The following is an 18,189-nucleotide window of genomic DNA, read 5'->3' on the forward strand; positions in this document are numbered from 1 at the left end:
GGGATTCCCTTGGCCATGTCTACTTCTTTACAGGAACAAATGAGTCAGGAACGGAAGGTTAGAGTCATGCCACCCAGACTACACTTGAGGAGGAACATAACTCCCAATGTGGCATTTTTCGTAGGAGCTCTAACATCCGCCACAGTGCAAATATGTTCCCTTTGTCTGTGTGCCATAGGGGGAGAGTGAGAGCTGTTTGCAAGCTGGACGCACCCAATGGCCACCATTAGGAACAAATAATCCCTTGGACTGCAGACTATTAGCTAGCTGGCTCTGGGCAAAACACCCTGCATCTACAGACTCGGTCTTCTTGTCTCCTCACTGGGGAGGGAAGGAGACACAAATGGGAAGGTTGTTAGAAGCTCCAGTGAGATACTGAAGTTGATAATGGGTTAAAGCCATGGCACACTTGATAGAGGTAAAGGACAAGGATGGTTTTAAATTCCCGGGTCATTCCGGATCGAACACCATAAATATCTCTTATAGCATGGATTATTTAACACAGTGTTTACATACACTGTGCAAAAATCTTACTGCCTTTGTCCTGATACAGGTGGGTATGTTGGCCACACATGGCTCCCAAGTTTGTCTTGTTTCTGGTTTCCAACTGGAGCATTGACTAATGTTTGCTGAACATGACAGATGACAAATTACTGCAGCCACAAAGCCACAGGAGAGTAATAAAAGTTGGGTGTGTAGAGCTTCAGTGATTCTTATGGTGGATGGACTTCATAAGGTTCAGAAATGGGAACTCAGGACAAGGTGAAATATTAACTTCTGGGAAACTTCAAAGTCGGTTATGTATAAGGAGACGCAAAAGCAATGAGGACATTAAGACGCTATCAGCATGGAACCTGGCCAGGGACACTGGTACTGAGAAATGAGTAGGGCTACTGCAGCCTAAAGCAAGACCAGGTCTGTCTCATTCTATTACTAGACATCAAAAGTCTTCCCCTTTCCCCAGAAAAAAAGTCCCCACAAATCCATATGGGTCAAACAGCTAGTCCATAAAGACCACAGGCAGGATATCTTTCTTCCCACGGGGCCTAGTTTCCGGTCATCACCATCTCTTCTGGGATGACAGGGTCAGGGAGAGGGCTCACATCTGTCAGAGGCATCTCCTAGAGAGGGGCCATTTTTTTTCCTTCCATTTGTTATGAATTTTTTTCTTGGAAATACCACAGGCACCTAGCTCACCGATGTTTGCCAAGTCTCTTAGCATGTTGCCTGAACTTTATATGATGCATTTAATTAGCAAGAGGTTTGCAAGCATACTTCATTAGAGATAGGAGGCAAACATTGAGGAGATGTCTACTGGCAGCAGCTGGGGTCACTTCCCGTGTCTGTCTCTAATCAGTACTGTGTTCCTACCCATTGCCATCAAAACTAAATGTCCTTGGTCCTCAGTTCCCATCTAAAATCACTACTGTAAGAAGGGTAGTGGGGGTTATTTGATCAACATAACGAGGAACCCAAACTGAATACCTTTGCTTTCTCCAGAAGATCCACTGCAAAGCAAGCCAGGGATGCTGGGCAGAGGGAGTGGCTGTGGCTAGCAGGTGGCTGAGGCCCCAGTTTTGAAAACTTAATTTTAATACAAGCATTCCAAGACTGCTCAAGAGCTGAGACAGAGATTAACTGATAACTGTCGCCTGTGGACAGCAGGGTGGCAGACAAACCTGCCACAAGCTCAGACCCCTCCTAAACACCCAGCCACTTTCTCCCCAGGTTCCTTCCATTCAGGGAGTTACAGGCAATCTGAAGGCTTGGGCCAAGGACATTCTGTTTCCTGCTGAGTCCAGCCAGGCAAAGGGAGGGGTGATTGGGTTTCCTGAAACGATGCTATTCTACTGGCTGTGACTGGACTGCATCACATGTCCACCCTTGAACCAATCGGTGGGCAGGGAAAGGTGATTTTCCCATCAGCCTTGAGCCACAGTCCCCTTCAAAGATTACATCTATAAACTGGGAATAGGGTGGGTGGGGAATAGGTGGTTGGGGGCTGAGGTGCATGGGAGGATGGGAGGGAGAGGGGATTGGGAGCGATATGTAAAATAAGAAAAACAAAACAAAACAAAAAACAAAAAACAAACAAACAAACAAAACAAAACAAAAAAAAAAAAAAAACAAAAAAAACCCAAGAACGGAAGTTAAGTACCTCTGGGAACCATTTCCAGAAGGTGGTGAGTAGGGTCTGGGCAGCAAAATGACAGCATTCCCTGTGGGAAGGGGGGTAAGAGGACCATGCGTGCAGACAAACACTGTACGTGAACAGAAGACGGCCACACCTATGCTAGGCCAGAGAAATAAGACACCACCCATGCGCCACATTCCGTGTCATTTTGAGCTTTGAGCCCGTTTCCCATTAGTACAGGGAGGAGGAATTATAAATTTGACCCACCCTCACCAACCTACATAGTGACACTTAAAGGCCACAGCCATCCCAATTTCTCTCTCTCTCTTGCTAGTTGTCTGTCTCTCCCTTTCTGTTTGTCTGTCTCTCTCATGTCCCCACTGTGACATGGCCTTTTGCCCTCTCTCCTCTCCCCCAATAAACCTCTTACGTTAGATCTATTGTGCGATCTCTTAGGCAGCTCTCCTGGGGCAGGCCTGCCAAAGGCACCTTTCCCGCCACTTTACCCTAACAGGAGGGAAAGGCCAGGTTGATGGATCTTCATTGGCTATGCAGTCAGCCTTCATCTCTGCAGTTTTCCCATTGGTGAGGCCTGGAAACACCTGGAGAAAATCTTTTCTGAACATGTATCGACTTTGTCTTGTTACAGTTCCCTGAATGATACATTGTAATCATAGGATGTATACAGACCGCATATAGTCACTGTTCTAAGTCTCCCAGAGATGCTTCTCAGTACTTGAGGAGAGGTGTGTGATTCATATGCAAACACTTAACACAAGGGACTTGAGCATCTCTGGAGTATGTGGCTCCTGGAGCCAACCCCATGTGGAGAGGAAGGGACATCTGTGTATCAGAACCAGCAGGACTCAGTCCTGTAGCTGATCCCTGTTCAGATCCACTGGAGAGGGCTCTGCGCTCATAGATGGCAAAGCCTTTGGGGGTCTGGATGGAAATATTATTACTCCTCACAGTACATGCTTGGACTAGGCAGCATCCCAGGTAATAGCGTCATTTCCCTTCTCAGTCAAAGGTGATGGATGTGGTTCTTCCCTGGAGACACACAGGTCCACACCTCCCTGGACCAAGTTCTTGGTTGATCAGTGTGTGTTCTGAGCAGCAGTTCTTGGTGGGCTCCCCAGTGTTGGGAGGGCCCCAAGGTCATTGCAGAGGGTCCAATGCCAAACCCATTTTCTTTTAAGTGGTTGCTACTGTAACTAATCCTTAAGAAACTGCCACTTGTTAAATTTTACTCATATGTATATACTTAAAATCCACATTTGTCCACAAAATCTATTTAAACATTCTCTCTCTTTGCAATGAATGTCTGTAATCCCAAGGCTTTCTTCTACATGTCAAACAAAACAGTTTATCATCACAGGTGGAATATAGGAGCAGATGTAGGAATCCAGCTGGCTCCCACTAAAACAGCCCCTGAGATTTACATGCACGTCAAAGCAATGTCAAAAATTAGTTCATTTTTATTTTTGAAAGCAGGGTTATAGTTTATAAAATACACCATGTATACCCAATGCCAGATGTTCCCACTGCTTTCTTTGTTTAAAAGAATGAGCAAATATTTTAAATTCCATACGCAATATAGTAAATATCAATAAAATATAGTCAAATAACTGAGAGCTCTTTCGATGTTCTGTACATTTGAAGGCTCTTAGAGGGCCCTGAGACCAAGAAGTCTGGCCCCAAATTCAGCCAGGCTAGCAGATCAGCTTTTGCAGCAAGTGAGCACACATTGCAAAACACTCCCATCTATTTTACAGCCGAGCCTAATCTCTAAAACCCAAAGAAACAACTGAAAATTAGTTCATGGTCCTTACTCCCACATCTGCTAAATTTGGGCCTTTGAGGTCTCAGGGTGATGCTCCTTTTGGATACCACAAGATGGCAGTGTTGCACAGAAAAATAGCTGATGCTGGGCCAAGCAAGGGCTATATCCATCTATCCTATCTATCATTTATTTGGGGTAGGATGGAAAGGAGGGTTTTGCAAACACACACACACACACACACACACACACACACACACACACACACACACACACACAGAGAGAGAGAGAGAGAGAGAGAGAGAGAGAGAGAGAGAGAGAGAGAGAGAGAGAGAGAGAAGAGCGGTATATTAGGCTGACTTTCCTTTCTCCCGTGAAGAGTTCCAAGTCAGAGAACACAGAGAATGATAATTGCATGAAGACACACTTTTGGATGTCAGTCCAAGGAACAGAAGACCTAACTCAAACTCAGTTATTCCGCCTCTGTAGTTGGGGCTTGTAGCTTCAGCTGCATGTTAGAAACTGGGAGGACTAAAATTAGACACCTGGGCCTTATACCCAGCAGTTAAATCTAGACTTGTTAGCTCTTCTTAACTTTTGGCAGTGCTGGATTCAAACCTGGGACCTTGCATGTGCTAGGCTAGCACTCTACCAATGAACTACTGACTCTCCAAAACATGTGTTTCTGAGGGTGAGATACAAGCATGCTTTCTGATTTCAGTGAATTCCAGTGTGCAGACGAGGGTGAGAGCCACAGTATTGTACTCTGTCACCACCAGCTGGACTTGGGGGGGGGGTGTGTGTGCACTGAATTAGCTTAGGCAGCCCTGCCCCCAAGCCCTGGGGCATCAATCCTCAATGTGCTTCCATGAAAGACACTGTGCACATGGGAAAGAAGGCTGGAGTCTAAGTTAGGACACAAATCTTCTGAAACAAGAAAACCGTGAGGCCCAGGCAGAATAGACATCATGTGTGGCCGGATTCACCTTTCCTCTCCTGAGCCCCTAGGGGGCAGTGCTTCAGAATCAGAGGGAAATAATGCATACTCACCAGCCTTCCTTTGATTCAGTAGGTTAAGAGGACTGAACACATTAGTTGTTATTTGTGTTTTTCCTTCTCAAAATAAGTCTCATCTGTATGAACTGAGAGCCCCTCTCAACCCGCTACCCATCCAAGTCAGCTGTTGCTCAGACCTCTGATAAACCACATGGTTAGAGTCTGACATGGAATAACAGCCAGTAAACCCTGGCTTCCTGAGGACACCCCAGCTAGTTCACATCCATCCATGCAGCATCCCTGTCCAGTCTTTGTGGCTGGGTATGTGTGCCAGGAAGACGGATAATCATTACTGTACCTGCCATTTTCACTAGCCAGACACTGCTCATCTCCATTTATCCTTGACTCCCGAGAAAAGGCTGGTTATGTCAGCTACATGTAATTTCCAAAAAACCTCCTGAGGAGAGAACTGACAAGTTTTCTGGACCCTGTAACCCAAGCATGTCTCTTTCACCCTCTCCATTACAGCAATGGTTCAGTCTCTCTCTCTCCCTCTCCCCTAACCTTCACCCCTCCAAATGAATGCAACACCTCAGCTTGGTGAAGGTCAACATCCTTTAAATCTAATGAAGACACAAAGGAGCTGCACACCCCAAGACTGAGACCCCCACCACAGCATCCAGTTGAGAGCCCCTCCCCCAGGAGAGGGGCTGCAGCATCATACACTGAGGCATTTTGAGCTTTTGAACCCAGTTAGCTTTATACACAATGCCATGGTAAGTATGCTAACAAGGGGCATGAAAAACCGTGCTCAGGCTGGCCCCTCAGCACACTCCTCTCGATCACAGCCCCTCTCATCTCTCTCTCTCCTGCTGGCCTGTCAGGAGGCTGGCCCCTGGAGATTGCAGCCCCGCTCCCTGCAGTCTACCCCAAAACTTTGGCTGGGTTTGGTCAATGGGCAGTATGGGCAGAAGCCAGGAGAGATTGGGAGCTGGGAATGAGGCAGTGACTGGGGGCGCAAACCTCTTGGGGGAGTTCCCACTCCAGCTCTCAAGAACCCTCCCTATCCCTCCTGCCACCTCTGGACCCTTGAGCATGAGGCGGCAACCCACTCTTGACCTGATATCCCAAGGGAAAGTTTCCCAGTTAAATAAATTAATTCTCTTGGGACTTCTAGCCCTCTGCTTCCTGCAGGCATCCTGCTGAGGCCACGGAGTGCATTATGAATTTACTTTTCAGTCCTGGCTGATTTAGATAGGAACCTAGCGGTATAATAGATACATCTTAGATATCTTAACTATGAGGAGTCTAGGCGGAGGGTGGATTAAGACATCATTTTCTGTCTGAGTCTTCTGGATGTTTGGGAAAGATCTGCTTCATGGCCCAGCCTCCTGTTCTGTAAAGTAAAGGGTCTGCTCACGTGCCAGATCCCTTTTCCTTGGGCTCTGGCTTCTCCTGTTGCTGCAGGATGCTCACAGCCAGGTTTCAGCCCCTGGAGGAAAGAGGTTGCTCAGGGAAGGGCTGGGAGGCCCTGACCTGGCTCTGAGAGAATCTGAGATGCATTGATCCTCATCGTGAATTTGGCTCAGATTGTGACACTCCAGTTATCTGCTCCTGCTTCATCCAACAAGGGTTTGCAAGTGAGCGCTCTGGGATGTGCTGGGACTTTGAACCAGAGCTCACTGAAATAGAAACTTTCATGTGAATGCTGAGAGGCATCTACACCTCAGGTCCCAGTGCTGCCCATGTGGATCCATCTGTGGCTCCATAAAGATCAGTCACAGCCCCCATGAAGACCTGATCCCGTGGCTCTGACCGTAGGTTACATACCTGACTACCCTCTGAGGAAGGCTCATGATGCTGGTATTCAGGGCCACAACCGAGAACCACTGATATAACAGTTACCTAGGATACATGGATTAAGTCCACATAAAGACCAAGTGCCAGTCTCTGGGGTGGCTCTGAGGTATAAGGTGAATCCTAGCAGGCCTAACAGAGAGGTGCCTGCGCTGGGCCCCAAGCAAGCCTGGGGATCCTAGGAAAGGGGGAAGCATTTCAGGCTGAGGGAACAAAGGAGGGGAGGTGATGTGGGGTATAGAGGGAGGCCAGTGGCTTAAGAAGCAAAGGCAGGGTGATGCCAGACTGCAAAGCATTATGGGCATTTCCATTCCCTCTTGAGCCCTCATCTCCTCCTACCTGCCGTCCATACCAGGCCACACTGTGGCTCCACATTTCTCTCTGGGAAGTTAGTGGGCATCAGTCACCCTGGGCATCACTCTCTTTCTGTGGAGATGTGCCTCATCAGCGAGTACAGTTTGGAGTGGGCGAGCTGGACCCCCCAGTACCTCTCAGCCTCCAGAGGTCAGATGATAGGTTAGTATAGCTGCCCGGTTCCTCATAGAGCCTGCATGGCCCCTCACAAGACACAGAAAACCCCAAGGATGGACTCAGCCATGCCCATTCCTTCCAGCCTCTCTCCTCAGCTGTTGGACATTCTCTGACCTGATCTTCCCAGCTACCTTCTTCATTGGGTGCCTCTAGAGATTGTGAATTTTTGCTGGGAGTCTGGGCTCAGACCGGTAGCCAAAGTCCCACTGAGGTATTTGAACTTTATCCTGCAGGTAAAACTGGGATAGCACTTCTGAGTGGTGACCAGGGGGGGGGTGGCCAGGGGGGTGACCAGGGGGCACCAGCCATTTTGTGGGACCTTGGGATTGAGAGAAAAGCACTTGGGATGACCCCCATCGACTCCACAGGCTTCAGCTGATCCTCCCAGTGAAGCGATCCTTCCTCAGCATGGTAACTGCCCTCCGGCCAGGTCCAATGCAGAGAAAGCTATCTGGATGGCCCGGATGCATCACAGAGAAACTACAGGTGCAAGGATCCCGTGGTGTGTGAGTGGGCAGCCTGAAAGTAGAAGTCTCTCAAACAAGGTGGGCTGGGAGAACAGAGCTTTGCTTGCTCTCAGAAGTAGATCCCCAGTGTAGATGGAGGGGGGGCGGGGGTGGGGTGGGGGGGCGGGGGTGGGGTGGCGGGGGTGGGGTGGGGGGCGGGGGTGGGGTGGGGGGCAGGGGAGGGCGGGAGGAAGGGCTACTGGCCAGGTCTTGTGGCAGGAGAGTGGAAACCGAACAGGTTTTGTTGCCTGCGGCAGAAATGAAAATGATTGGGGCACTGGTCCTATAGCAGCAGCTAGAGCGGTAGTTCTCAACCTGTGGGTCACGTATCAGATATTCTGCATATCAGTTCTTTACATTACAGTTCACAGTGGCAGTAAAATTATACTTGTGAAGTAGCAAAGAAAATGATTTCATGGGTGGGGGTCACCATGCCATGAGGAACTGGATTAAAGGGTCACAGCATTAGGGAGGTGGACAGCCACCTAGCTAGAGGAAGGCAGTCCCGGCAGGGAGGGGGCTGGGGAGCCTCTGAGAATGTGGTGGGAGTGCCAGGAAGGCAAGTGTGAAGCCAGCCTCATCTCCAGGGAGCTATTCCCCACTCTGAGGCCATTGCTGCTGCTGAAATGACCTTCACAAGTCCTGAGAGCACAGATCCTGGGTGAATAATCTGGAGGGGTGGGGTAGGGGGGTACTGTGAGCACCAGGAAGGGGTGGGAGGGAGGGGGGCACTGTGAGCAGAGGAAGGGGTGGGAAGCAGGGAACTGGACCAGCTCTGTGCATCGGGAGGGGCAGAAAGCGCTTCCCTTGGCTTTAATGTGACATGTGTAAGACACGGTAAGGTTTTTATTCTTGTCATGGTTCAAAGGTTAAAGAGCTTCAAATAGGAGCAAGGAAAGGAAAGTTCTTCCCACACTCACTCTTTTGGACACCTGCTTTCCCCTCCAACAATCAATGGCGCCTGCTCTTTTAGCTTTATGATTTAACAAGAACACACACACGCACGCACTCACGCACACACACTCTTGCACACGCATGCACGCACGCACACACACACTCGTGCACACACACGCACGCACGCACACACACACTCATGCATACACACGCATGCACGCAGGCACATCGGTGCTTTCCTCATGTACACAAGTGAAACATTAATGACACAAGTTGCCCTTTCTGCATCAGCCCTCATCTTGTCCTGGGGCTGCGTGCCATGCCTTACATAGAGGAGCTGCCATGGAATTCGTGAAGGTTATTTTCTGACATTTACTACCACCAGAAACAGTGAAATGAATGAACAGGACAGAACTGGGTCTGCCCATCCTCCATGAGCGCCGAAGTGAACAACCAAGCCGTGGTGCTGAATACCGTGAAAGAAACGATGAAAGGAATAAGCATGATATAAGTGGGCTAAGCACCCTCACAACAGTGAAGGAGTGAATAAGATACAACCCGTGCTTCACACCCTGTACCCAAAACCTCAAAGTCTGGAGTGCTTTGTGTCAGGTTTTTGGATTAGAGATGAAAAACTGCTATTCTATTCCTAATCTGAAAAATCCCTGATTCCCAAACATCGTAGGCAGAGGATATTCAACTGGTATGTTATTGAAAGAGCTTTTACTGCCTCAAGGGTACACATTATTTTCCCACATCAAACACAGGTGCCATTTACTATATCATCTCCACCCCGTTAATACACATGCACGCTGGCCATGCTATTTATTTGATTCAGTGGGGTGTGTTTGGTGAGATGGGTTGGTTCTTATAGCTAGACACAGTAATGCATTTTCAAAATCAGGCCATGTAAAGACTGAGTGAGTTTAGCACCCACTGACAGGATGGTGGCCAATCCAAGGGGTTACTTAGAGCAACAGAGGCAATAGGGACAGGACATGGTCCAGCTGCTCAGCAGACTTAAGATGCTCTGAGTGTGGGATGCGGGAGCCTGGGCTCACCTCTTCATCCTGCTACTGTGCAGCTGGACTAAGGCAGAGAGGATCTTGCCTGTGAAGCTGGCAAAGCTGCTAAGTCTAAAATGGGAAACTGTTTCATGTACAAGCAGTCTGGGTCTTGCATCCAGTGTTATTCATAGACTGCCCATCACACCATCTTTCTGAAGACCAGTAGATAATCTATGCGTGGTATAATTTCTAAAATACATTTCACATAAGCTACTGTACTAGACTGACCATTTTAATTAAATGCACCCCCTAAAATACCACATTTGAAAAGTCAACTAAATAAAGAATCATGACACTGACCTACTAGTAGCAGCCCGACCCTGTTCAGCTTTATTCTTTATTTCCTCTGTGGTCTGCCCATCCCCCTGCCTCATCTACAGTTAATAAAGTCAGGTTCATGGCTAACAACCTAGGCAGGAAGTGAAATATATATATATATATATATATATATATATATATATATATATATATCAATCACTATTAATGCACTTGGATCCAACAGCATAGTCTTTTTTAGATTTACTTGGAAATTATCAATGTAACAAATAGGCAAGCAGCATTTGGTCACTGTGGAATGGACAGGCTGGGTCTGAGTAACACAGGGAAGTTAATCCATCCCCCTTATTTAAACCTTTAAGGCACACCATTAACTGAAGCAGACAAGTACCTTAGGCTCCACTCAGTCAATCCACTCAAGTTCCCACTAGCTATTCTCTCGTCCCTGCATCCATGGCAACAGGTTCCTGCCCTGTCCTGAAGGGCAATGGATCTCTACCCAGACTGAGGCTTTTTCTGATGACACTTGTCAATAGTGTCACAGAGAAATGGTTAGAGTCTTACAAGTCAGTTCACAAGCTACTAACAAAATGAGTGGCCAGCAGCAAGTGACCAGACCTTGTGTCCAGCGTATTCCCCAAGAAAGCCAAGCACATCATTAGTGTCCAAGAAAATCCACACCCTTGATACTGTCCATCAAACCTCTTATGAGTGTGGACTGCAACATCCCCTTTCTTTCCTTACCAGTCACCTCCCCAAAGAAAAGAGCTACTGGCTGGCTCACTCGATGTGATTAATAATTAGATTACTCAGTTCTCTAGGCTCTAGATTTATGTTAACTTGACACATACTATAGTTATCTGAGATGAGAAAATCTTGAGTGAGAAAATGCCTCCATTAGAGGGGTTAACATATAGAGCATTTTCTTAATTAGTGATTGATGGAGGAGGGCCCAGCCCATTGTGGGTGGTGCCATCCCTGGGCTGGTGGTCTTAGGTTCTATAAGAAAGCAGGCTGAGCAAGCCATAGGGAGCAAGCCAGTAAGCAGCATCCCTCCATGGTCTCTGCATCAGCTCCTGCCTCCAGGTTCCTGCAATGTTTGAGTTCCTGTCCTGACTTCCTTGGATGATGACTGGTGATAAGAAAGTGTAAGCCAAATAAACCCTTTCCTTCCCAACTTGCTTTCTGGTCATGTTTAGAGCAGTGTTTTAGAGCAGTAATAGAAACCCTGACTAAGACAGAGAGTGTACCCTGTCTCACCAGTTTCCTGCTGAAACTAACACCCAGAGGCAGAGCTTCTGTCACTGGGACCTCCTCGCTGGTTTCCATTGTGGGGCCTGCTTTCTGTAACAGACTGCGTTTACAGAGGTTCTGCTCTCTGATTCAGAAATACAAACATCACTTCCGAGACCTACTCCACAATTCATCCTCTCATTTATCATGGCCGAGAAGGCCAGCTTCCAGATTTTCTGTTCCAAATTGCTTATGAACAGATTTTACAAACAGACTAAGGACTAGCTTTCAGCTGGACCACAACAAACTCTGAGAGCTGGGTGGGTCTCCTCTCTCTCTCTCTCTCTCTCTCTCTCTCTCTCTCTCTCTCTCCCTCCCTCTCCCTCCCTCTCTCCCTTCTTCCTTCTCTTCCCTCCCCTCCCTGCCTCCTATTAAAATGTAAACTGTCAGCAGTCCCCAAATTTCCCAAATCAATTATCTGTGAAAGACTACACAGGTGTTGGGGAGACATTAGAGTTATAAAAGTAATAGGGCAAATGATGTTTTTTCATGGGCCAGCTGCTCAACTGATGTGTGGTTAGGGAAACCCTTCCTTTGCTCCGAGACTCAATTAGTGAGTCAATTAACACCACACCCTTGCTGCCAACAGACTGGCTGCTCTCTCCAGCCATGCTTGGTGAGTCTCCACTTCTGAACCCCAGTCCTTTCACTCAGCCTAAGCCTCTGTTGGTTTCCACCAGCCCTGGTGTGTGGGGCTCACCTGAGTTTCATTAAGGATAGCAGCCACACAGAGCAGCAGCATTCCATCTGGCCCTCTGTATCCCTCACTGACCCAGCCCTAGTCCATCCACGGTGGGTGCTAATGGTATGGCAGGCTGTCACTCTCAGTGGGAAGTAGATATGATCAGGCAAAGCACGAGGTCCCTGAATGGGGCACATCCCCAAAGTCTGCTGGGCAGTTGTGGTGGCTCCTTTCAAATAAGCAGCAGGTTACTGGAGAGGAAAGTGGTGTCCCCTCCGCCATATCCTGCAACCACCAAACCAGACCCAGCTCGCACACTCACCCAGCTCAGGGGTTTTCTGATAGCAGTGGGGTGTGGTGTACTTCACTGGGGGGAGGACAGCCCAACTCAGGCCCCAAGAGGCAGTAGTCATTATGATGGAGGCTCCCATGTCTGTCTTCATCTACGTTAGTCTAACTTCAAAAGGTGGCTAGCCTCCTGCCCATGTTTGTTCACACATCCCCAGGACAAACATAAACACCCTGCATTTGGCCTGCTTTGTAGCCAGAGACAGCCAGCAGGCCCCCAGTGGCAACTGAAAAACACGTTTCATCCACTAGTTGACATTCAACAATAATGGTGTGTTTTCTTTCATCCCAACTAAGATTAAACCCACAAATGAGTATTTGTCTAAATCCTGGTTCTGACCACAGGGAAAAGTGTAGGACATTTATGGGTCTTGAGATTCTTACATAGAACTCAAAAGGGGTTGACCCAGAAGAGTCTAAGGTTCTTCTGGCACCCCAGTTCTACAATTTGGCAAATTGCACCTACCATGATTGGTCTCATTCAGGACAACCTGAAAGCAGATAGCCCATGGCCATCGTCGATTGTCAGTTGCTCACCTTCTCTACTGGTGTGTGCTCCTCATTGGTGACACTGGCTTTCCTTGATTCGTTTTTCGACCTGCTCAGCCTTCTGGACACCTTTTCTCTGAGGAGAGTGGCATATCCGATGTGTTCATAGATGGGATTTGTGGTCATTTTTGCAATGTACTCAGCAGCCTTGGTCTCTATGTAGAGTGTGATCAAGCCATCTGTCACCAGGTCATGAATGGATTCGAACCTCTTCTCACCCACAAAGTGCTTCCCATCGTGGAAGAGCCGGTAGTTTAAGGTCTGGTTCCCAAACCTGCCCACGGAAAAAAAAAAGGATTACAACAGTCGAGAAGCATTGGGAAACGACAGGAGCTTCCCGCATGTCCCATATGTCAGGCCTGGAGTGGGTGCCTGCAGCTAATTATCTCAGCGGTCCTTTGAAATATCTACTATTATTTTCCATATTTCACGGTGGAAGCCACCTTGTCATAAAGAGCAGGGGCGCCCTGCTGGGGCCTATGTGCCTGGGATGAGGCAGATGCGATCTAACCTCAGGTACACATTTGGGAACATTCCATCCTACATGTCACTCGGGACATTGTATCATTCCATTCTCATTTGTGAATTTCAAAGCCCTGATTTATAACTATGTCACCCAGAAACTTCTTTAGTGGGAAATAACAATTACCTCTGCAAGGGATACCACCGCCACAGCCCTATGATGTCTCAGTGTCATCTTTGACTGCTATCCTATCACTACCATCCCAGTTAGTGCAGTGGAAGAGAAACGTCAGCCCAGTGTTAAGTGCACCACTAATACTGGCATCCCCCAGTCTCACCTGCTTGACTACTATGGGGTGCCAGGAGATAGGGAAACTGTCTGCCTACCCAGAGTTCTTGAGAGCTTTTGAAACATTCCCTCATCATTGAGTCACAAATGATATGCTCTGGATATCTCCAGTTGCAACTTGCAAAGCTTCTTTGTGAGGTCACACTATGGAGACTGTGTTTTAAACACACACCCTTCACAGGCCAGCCTGGGAAGGATTTCCATTTTGTCCCCTCCATTTCTTGCTATGGAGGAAGCTCTAGTCAATTTCCAAGAGTCTACAGTAGGACTATGTGAGGAGTAAACAGCCTGGGGTTTACAAGTGACCCCTGCAGTGTCTTAGCAACTGTGCTACTGGCCAAGCTCTGGAGAAGCTGGCCCTATTGGCTTCCTGGCATTCATAACAGAGTCATCATGGTGAGTTTGGGGTCAAGGGGTCCCTGAGAACTCATGGATGGTGGGCTGCATGTCTGTGAAGCAGACCTGTGACAACCTGCATTGTCTGTAGTCAGGAAAAGAGACCCTTAACCTCTAGCCCGCAGCTGGTGTTTGGAGACAGTAGGATGCCAAGTAACCAGAGCAGGGGTGACTCACTGTGGAAACTGAGTGTCTGGGATGAGAGGCAGGTCCCAGAGATGGACAGTCATGTGGCTGTTAAGCATAGCTGATGTGTCTGATGCCACTGTCCTGCACACTTATATCGGTGGAGATGGTCCATTTTATGTTATGTGCATTTCACTGTTGGAGGGAACTGAGCAACCCCTGAATGTGTGAAGCCCTGAGTGAATGTATATTGTTGACATGGGCACAACCACGTCAAGAACCCCATAGCTTCACACTCTGTGGGGAATTGGCAAAATAGTCCCCGGGGAGGCTCAAATGGGCAATAGCAAAGTCTTCCTTGGGTCTCAACTTGAATATTGACATTGTGCCCAGAAAATCTCCACCATAGCTTTCTCTCCCTAGATGTTTACAGCCTGAAGACTGCACCAATACTGAGACTGCTCTTACTGAGACAAGCTGACTCTGCTCCTTATTTAGCTGTAAACCGTGGACCCTGCCTCCTCACTCAGCTGTATGCAATAACCGCAACTCCCTAGTCAACACTGTCTTATAAGTGTGCTGATCTCCTGGGGTGCTACGGTTTCTCCACCAGACAGCTCAGTCTATCTGCTGCCAGCTTTTCTGTGTGTCTGTTTTTATTGTTTCACCATCTCAGTCAGGTCTGACCCAGGAGCATATTACAGTTTTTAAAAATGGAGAAATCATAAAAGCCACCTTCACAAACCATGAGTGAAATGCAGCTCACCTTAGTGCTAGTGTGTAACACCCCGGCTGCCTCTGGCTTTCTCGAAGGATGTAGGCACCCTCCACACCTCCAAGAAGCTCGTCAGCCTGTTCCCGGGAGATGATCCCATGAAACCTGGAGGGACAAGGCAGTCACTGCTCTGAACAGAGCTCTGAACAGTATAAAGTAGGTACTGTGAGGACTAGACTAAAAAGGATGGTTTCTAGGTCCCCAGGCACCCACTGTCTCCTATGGAATGAAGAGGGGTGTGCCTATGTCACACCGTGAAGACCGTCTTGGAACTATCTCCCTGCCTTCCCCCAAAGAGTTCCAAACACAGGAAAACACACAGTCCACCTGACTCTCTGCTACTGTATTTGCTCCCAAGTTGAAAATGAAACTCCAAATGAAAGCCAGGTTATAGCTCCTTTCAAACCATCGGGAATAACAAAAGAGCAATTACCAATTTAGCTTTCAGCTCGAACACAGAGAACCATGGATTATCCTGATTGCAAATGAACACTTATTGATTAGCAACCTGCTTGCTTCTGGTGCTGGGCATTGTTCATTTCAGAGGTTGATTCACTGGAGGGAAGGGCTGGCTAGAAGCCATCTTCTTCCAGTCTTTTACATTTGAGAGTAATTGTTTAGGTGGGTGCTTGGGAAAAGAACTCACTTTTCTGTTTTAATGATCCTGTTTGTCTTCTTTTTCTCTGTTACAAAATGAACACACACACACACACACACACACACACACACACACACACAATGTGGCACACGGAGGGGACTTCTGCTTGTGGGAGACTGCATTGACCTTCTGAAAGCAGTTGTGTGAAGCCTAGGCTAGAGCAGTGCCTTGGGAGGTTGAAGACGGGTGGTTGGGTGGAACCATTTGTACTTCTACTTTTAAGTAAAGATGAAGGCTCACAGCCATCACTTGCCATTCTTTGGGTTGTTTTGTTTTGTTTGTTATGGAGCCCTGGCTGTATTGGAACTCACTACGCAGACCAGGGTGGCCTCGAGCTCAGTGAGATATACCTGCCCCTGCCTTCTCCTGAGGGCACCACCATGCCCAGTTTTTTCTTCTTTTCTGTCATCACTTGCAATTCTGTCCTCTGTATCTAAGATGAAGGGGCTTGAATATGAAAAAAAGGGACTCTAAACTCTTGGGCGAGGGATAAATACCTCTTTCCAGGATTACCAAATGCTAAGAAAACTTTAATGCTTCCTAAGCATTAAAAAAAAAAAAAAAAAAAAAAAAAAAAACTACAAAAAACCAAACAAACAAGAAACCCTTTTTTTAAAAAAAAAATTCTATCCCACCAAGAAGAATACAAAGAATTAGACTGGAGTACAAGTGTGATAGAGGGGCGCGTGTGTGTGTGTGTGTGTGTGTGTGTGTGTGTGTGTGTGTGTGTGTGTGTGTGTATCTATGGTGTCTGGGTGCATGCATGCATATGTGTGTGAATGGAAGAGTGTGTGTTTCTCTCTCTTTCTCTTACACACTCTCTCTGTGTTCCTAATTTTCTTTTTCGATATTTCTTTTTCTCTGCAATACTGGGCTCTTCTGGTTGATGTTCTGGTCCTAGGGCAGCAAAGACACCAGAAGCTTCAATGGTCCAGCATTAAAAGCTCAGCTCTTAGGTCAAGGCAAGGATAGCTTGTGGGTAAAGAGGCTTATGCTCTGCCAAGTTTTTGGCTTTGAAGCTCAGGAACCAGCGCTTAGAGCACTGCTTTCGGGGGACACTAGAGACGAGTGCTGATATGTAAGAGTAACCCAGGCAGGAGAGCTGGCAGTGGCCTTGATGAAGAGCTCTGAGGGCAACGGTGGAGGCCATAGAGATGGGACACGGGACTATGAAGAACAGAGGGCACAGGGAAGGTTCTTAGCAGTAAAAGGATAAAAGCTGGTTCCAGAGGAGGTTTGGGCATGGGGTGTCTAGGATATGAAGCAGGTGCCTCAGTTTGGCAGAAGTAAGGCAGTGGGCTAAGGTGCTGACTACAGAGGGCACAGGGACCTTGGTGCCCTGTCCTGCTTACTCCTGCAGGAGAGGGGCAGCTGCAGGAGAGGGGCAGGAGGGCTGTGAGTGCTCCAGTCTGAAAGCAGCAGAACAGCTAAATACTAGCTTTCTTGAGCTAGAAATTGAAGTGATAGTCAGAGGGCAAAGTGGGTGTCCGGCACCAAATTCAATTGTCCAAAAGAAGGAATTTACTGTGCTGTGCAGCAGAAAACAGTCTGTGATTTATGCATGGTTTAAAAAGTCAGAATGTCTGGACAAAGTTAAAAAGGTAACAATGGTTCTCTTTCATGGGGCGAGGAGACTTGTGGGTATTTCCCACCATCTATTTTCCTATGTTTCATTTTCCCAATGTTAGTAGGTATTAGGAATTAAAAATGGAAATGGTAGGGGCTGGAGAGATGGCTCAGCAATTAAGAGTACTTGTTGCTTTTCTGCAGGACCCAGCACCCCACCCACATGGCAGCTCTCAACCTTCTGTAACTCCAGTTCCAGGGCAACTGATGCCCTCTTCTGGCTTGTGCAGGCACCAAGCACACACTTGACACACAAACCACACAGACTCTTAAAAAATTAACAGAAAAAAAGAATGTGGTAGTGCATAGTGGGAACATTCAGAGTTGAAATGTTGACAGTATATATGATGGCAAAGTTTAAGCAATACAGAAACAAATAGTCTGCTTCCCCAGAGATGCCCACTGTCACTCATCATGGGGACTTCCTGCCTGAGCAGTGCACAGATATGCTGCCTCCTCGGGGGCACGTGCATTGCTTTTGGAGTAGATGGGAAAAAGAACTTCATTTTTTTAAGAACAAGAGGAGCAGAACGTTTTACATCAATTCTCCTCTAATATAAATGTCCTTTGTGATTAAGAAAACACTTCTTTGCTTTCCTGCCTCCTTTGCTTACAGGGTTTGGCTGGTTGGAAGACGAAATAGCAAAGATTGTTCAATCAAGACTTTTGTGTTAAAAAGAAAACATATAATAAATAAAGTATCTGTTAGATTCAGGCACAAAACTGTATGTGGTAGGGTGGTCTGTTTGCTCTCTCTTAAAATAATTGTGCAGTTTGCAAGTCAGTTCTCCAAGTCAGACGGAGAATCACAATCATGAGACAATACAGTCTAGCTGTCTGAGGTGGGGTGGGGGGGGTGAGGGAGTGGGGGATGGTGAGAGGGA

General features: G+C 47.5%; 1 protein-coding gene across 2 annotated transcripts in view; it reads right to left on the bottom strand.

The window, feature by feature from the left end:
• The window catches only part of Chn2 (chimerin 2), a 247,883-nt gene that overhangs the window by 63,042 nt on the left and 166,652 nt on the right, over positions 1-18,189 (bottom strand). For both annotated transcript variants that reach the window (XM_051202776.1, XM_051202777.1), the window contains 2 exons: positions 15,013-15,126; positions 12,902-13,187 (listed from right to left, as the gene is read on the bottom strand). In XM_051202776.1, coding sequence (XP_051058733.1) covers positions 12,902-13,187; positions 15,013-15,126 — 400 coding nt within the window. The remainder of the gene's footprint in view (positions 1-12,901; positions 13,188-15,012; positions 15,127-18,189) is intronic.

Source organism: Phodopus roborovskii, unplaced genomic scaffold (genome assembly GCF_943737965.1).
Source record: "Phodopus roborovskii unplaced genomic scaffold, PHOROB, whole genome shotgun sequence".
Lineage (NCBI taxonomy): Eukaryota > Metazoa > Chordata > Mammalia > Rodentia > Cricetidae > Phodopus > Phodopus roborovskii.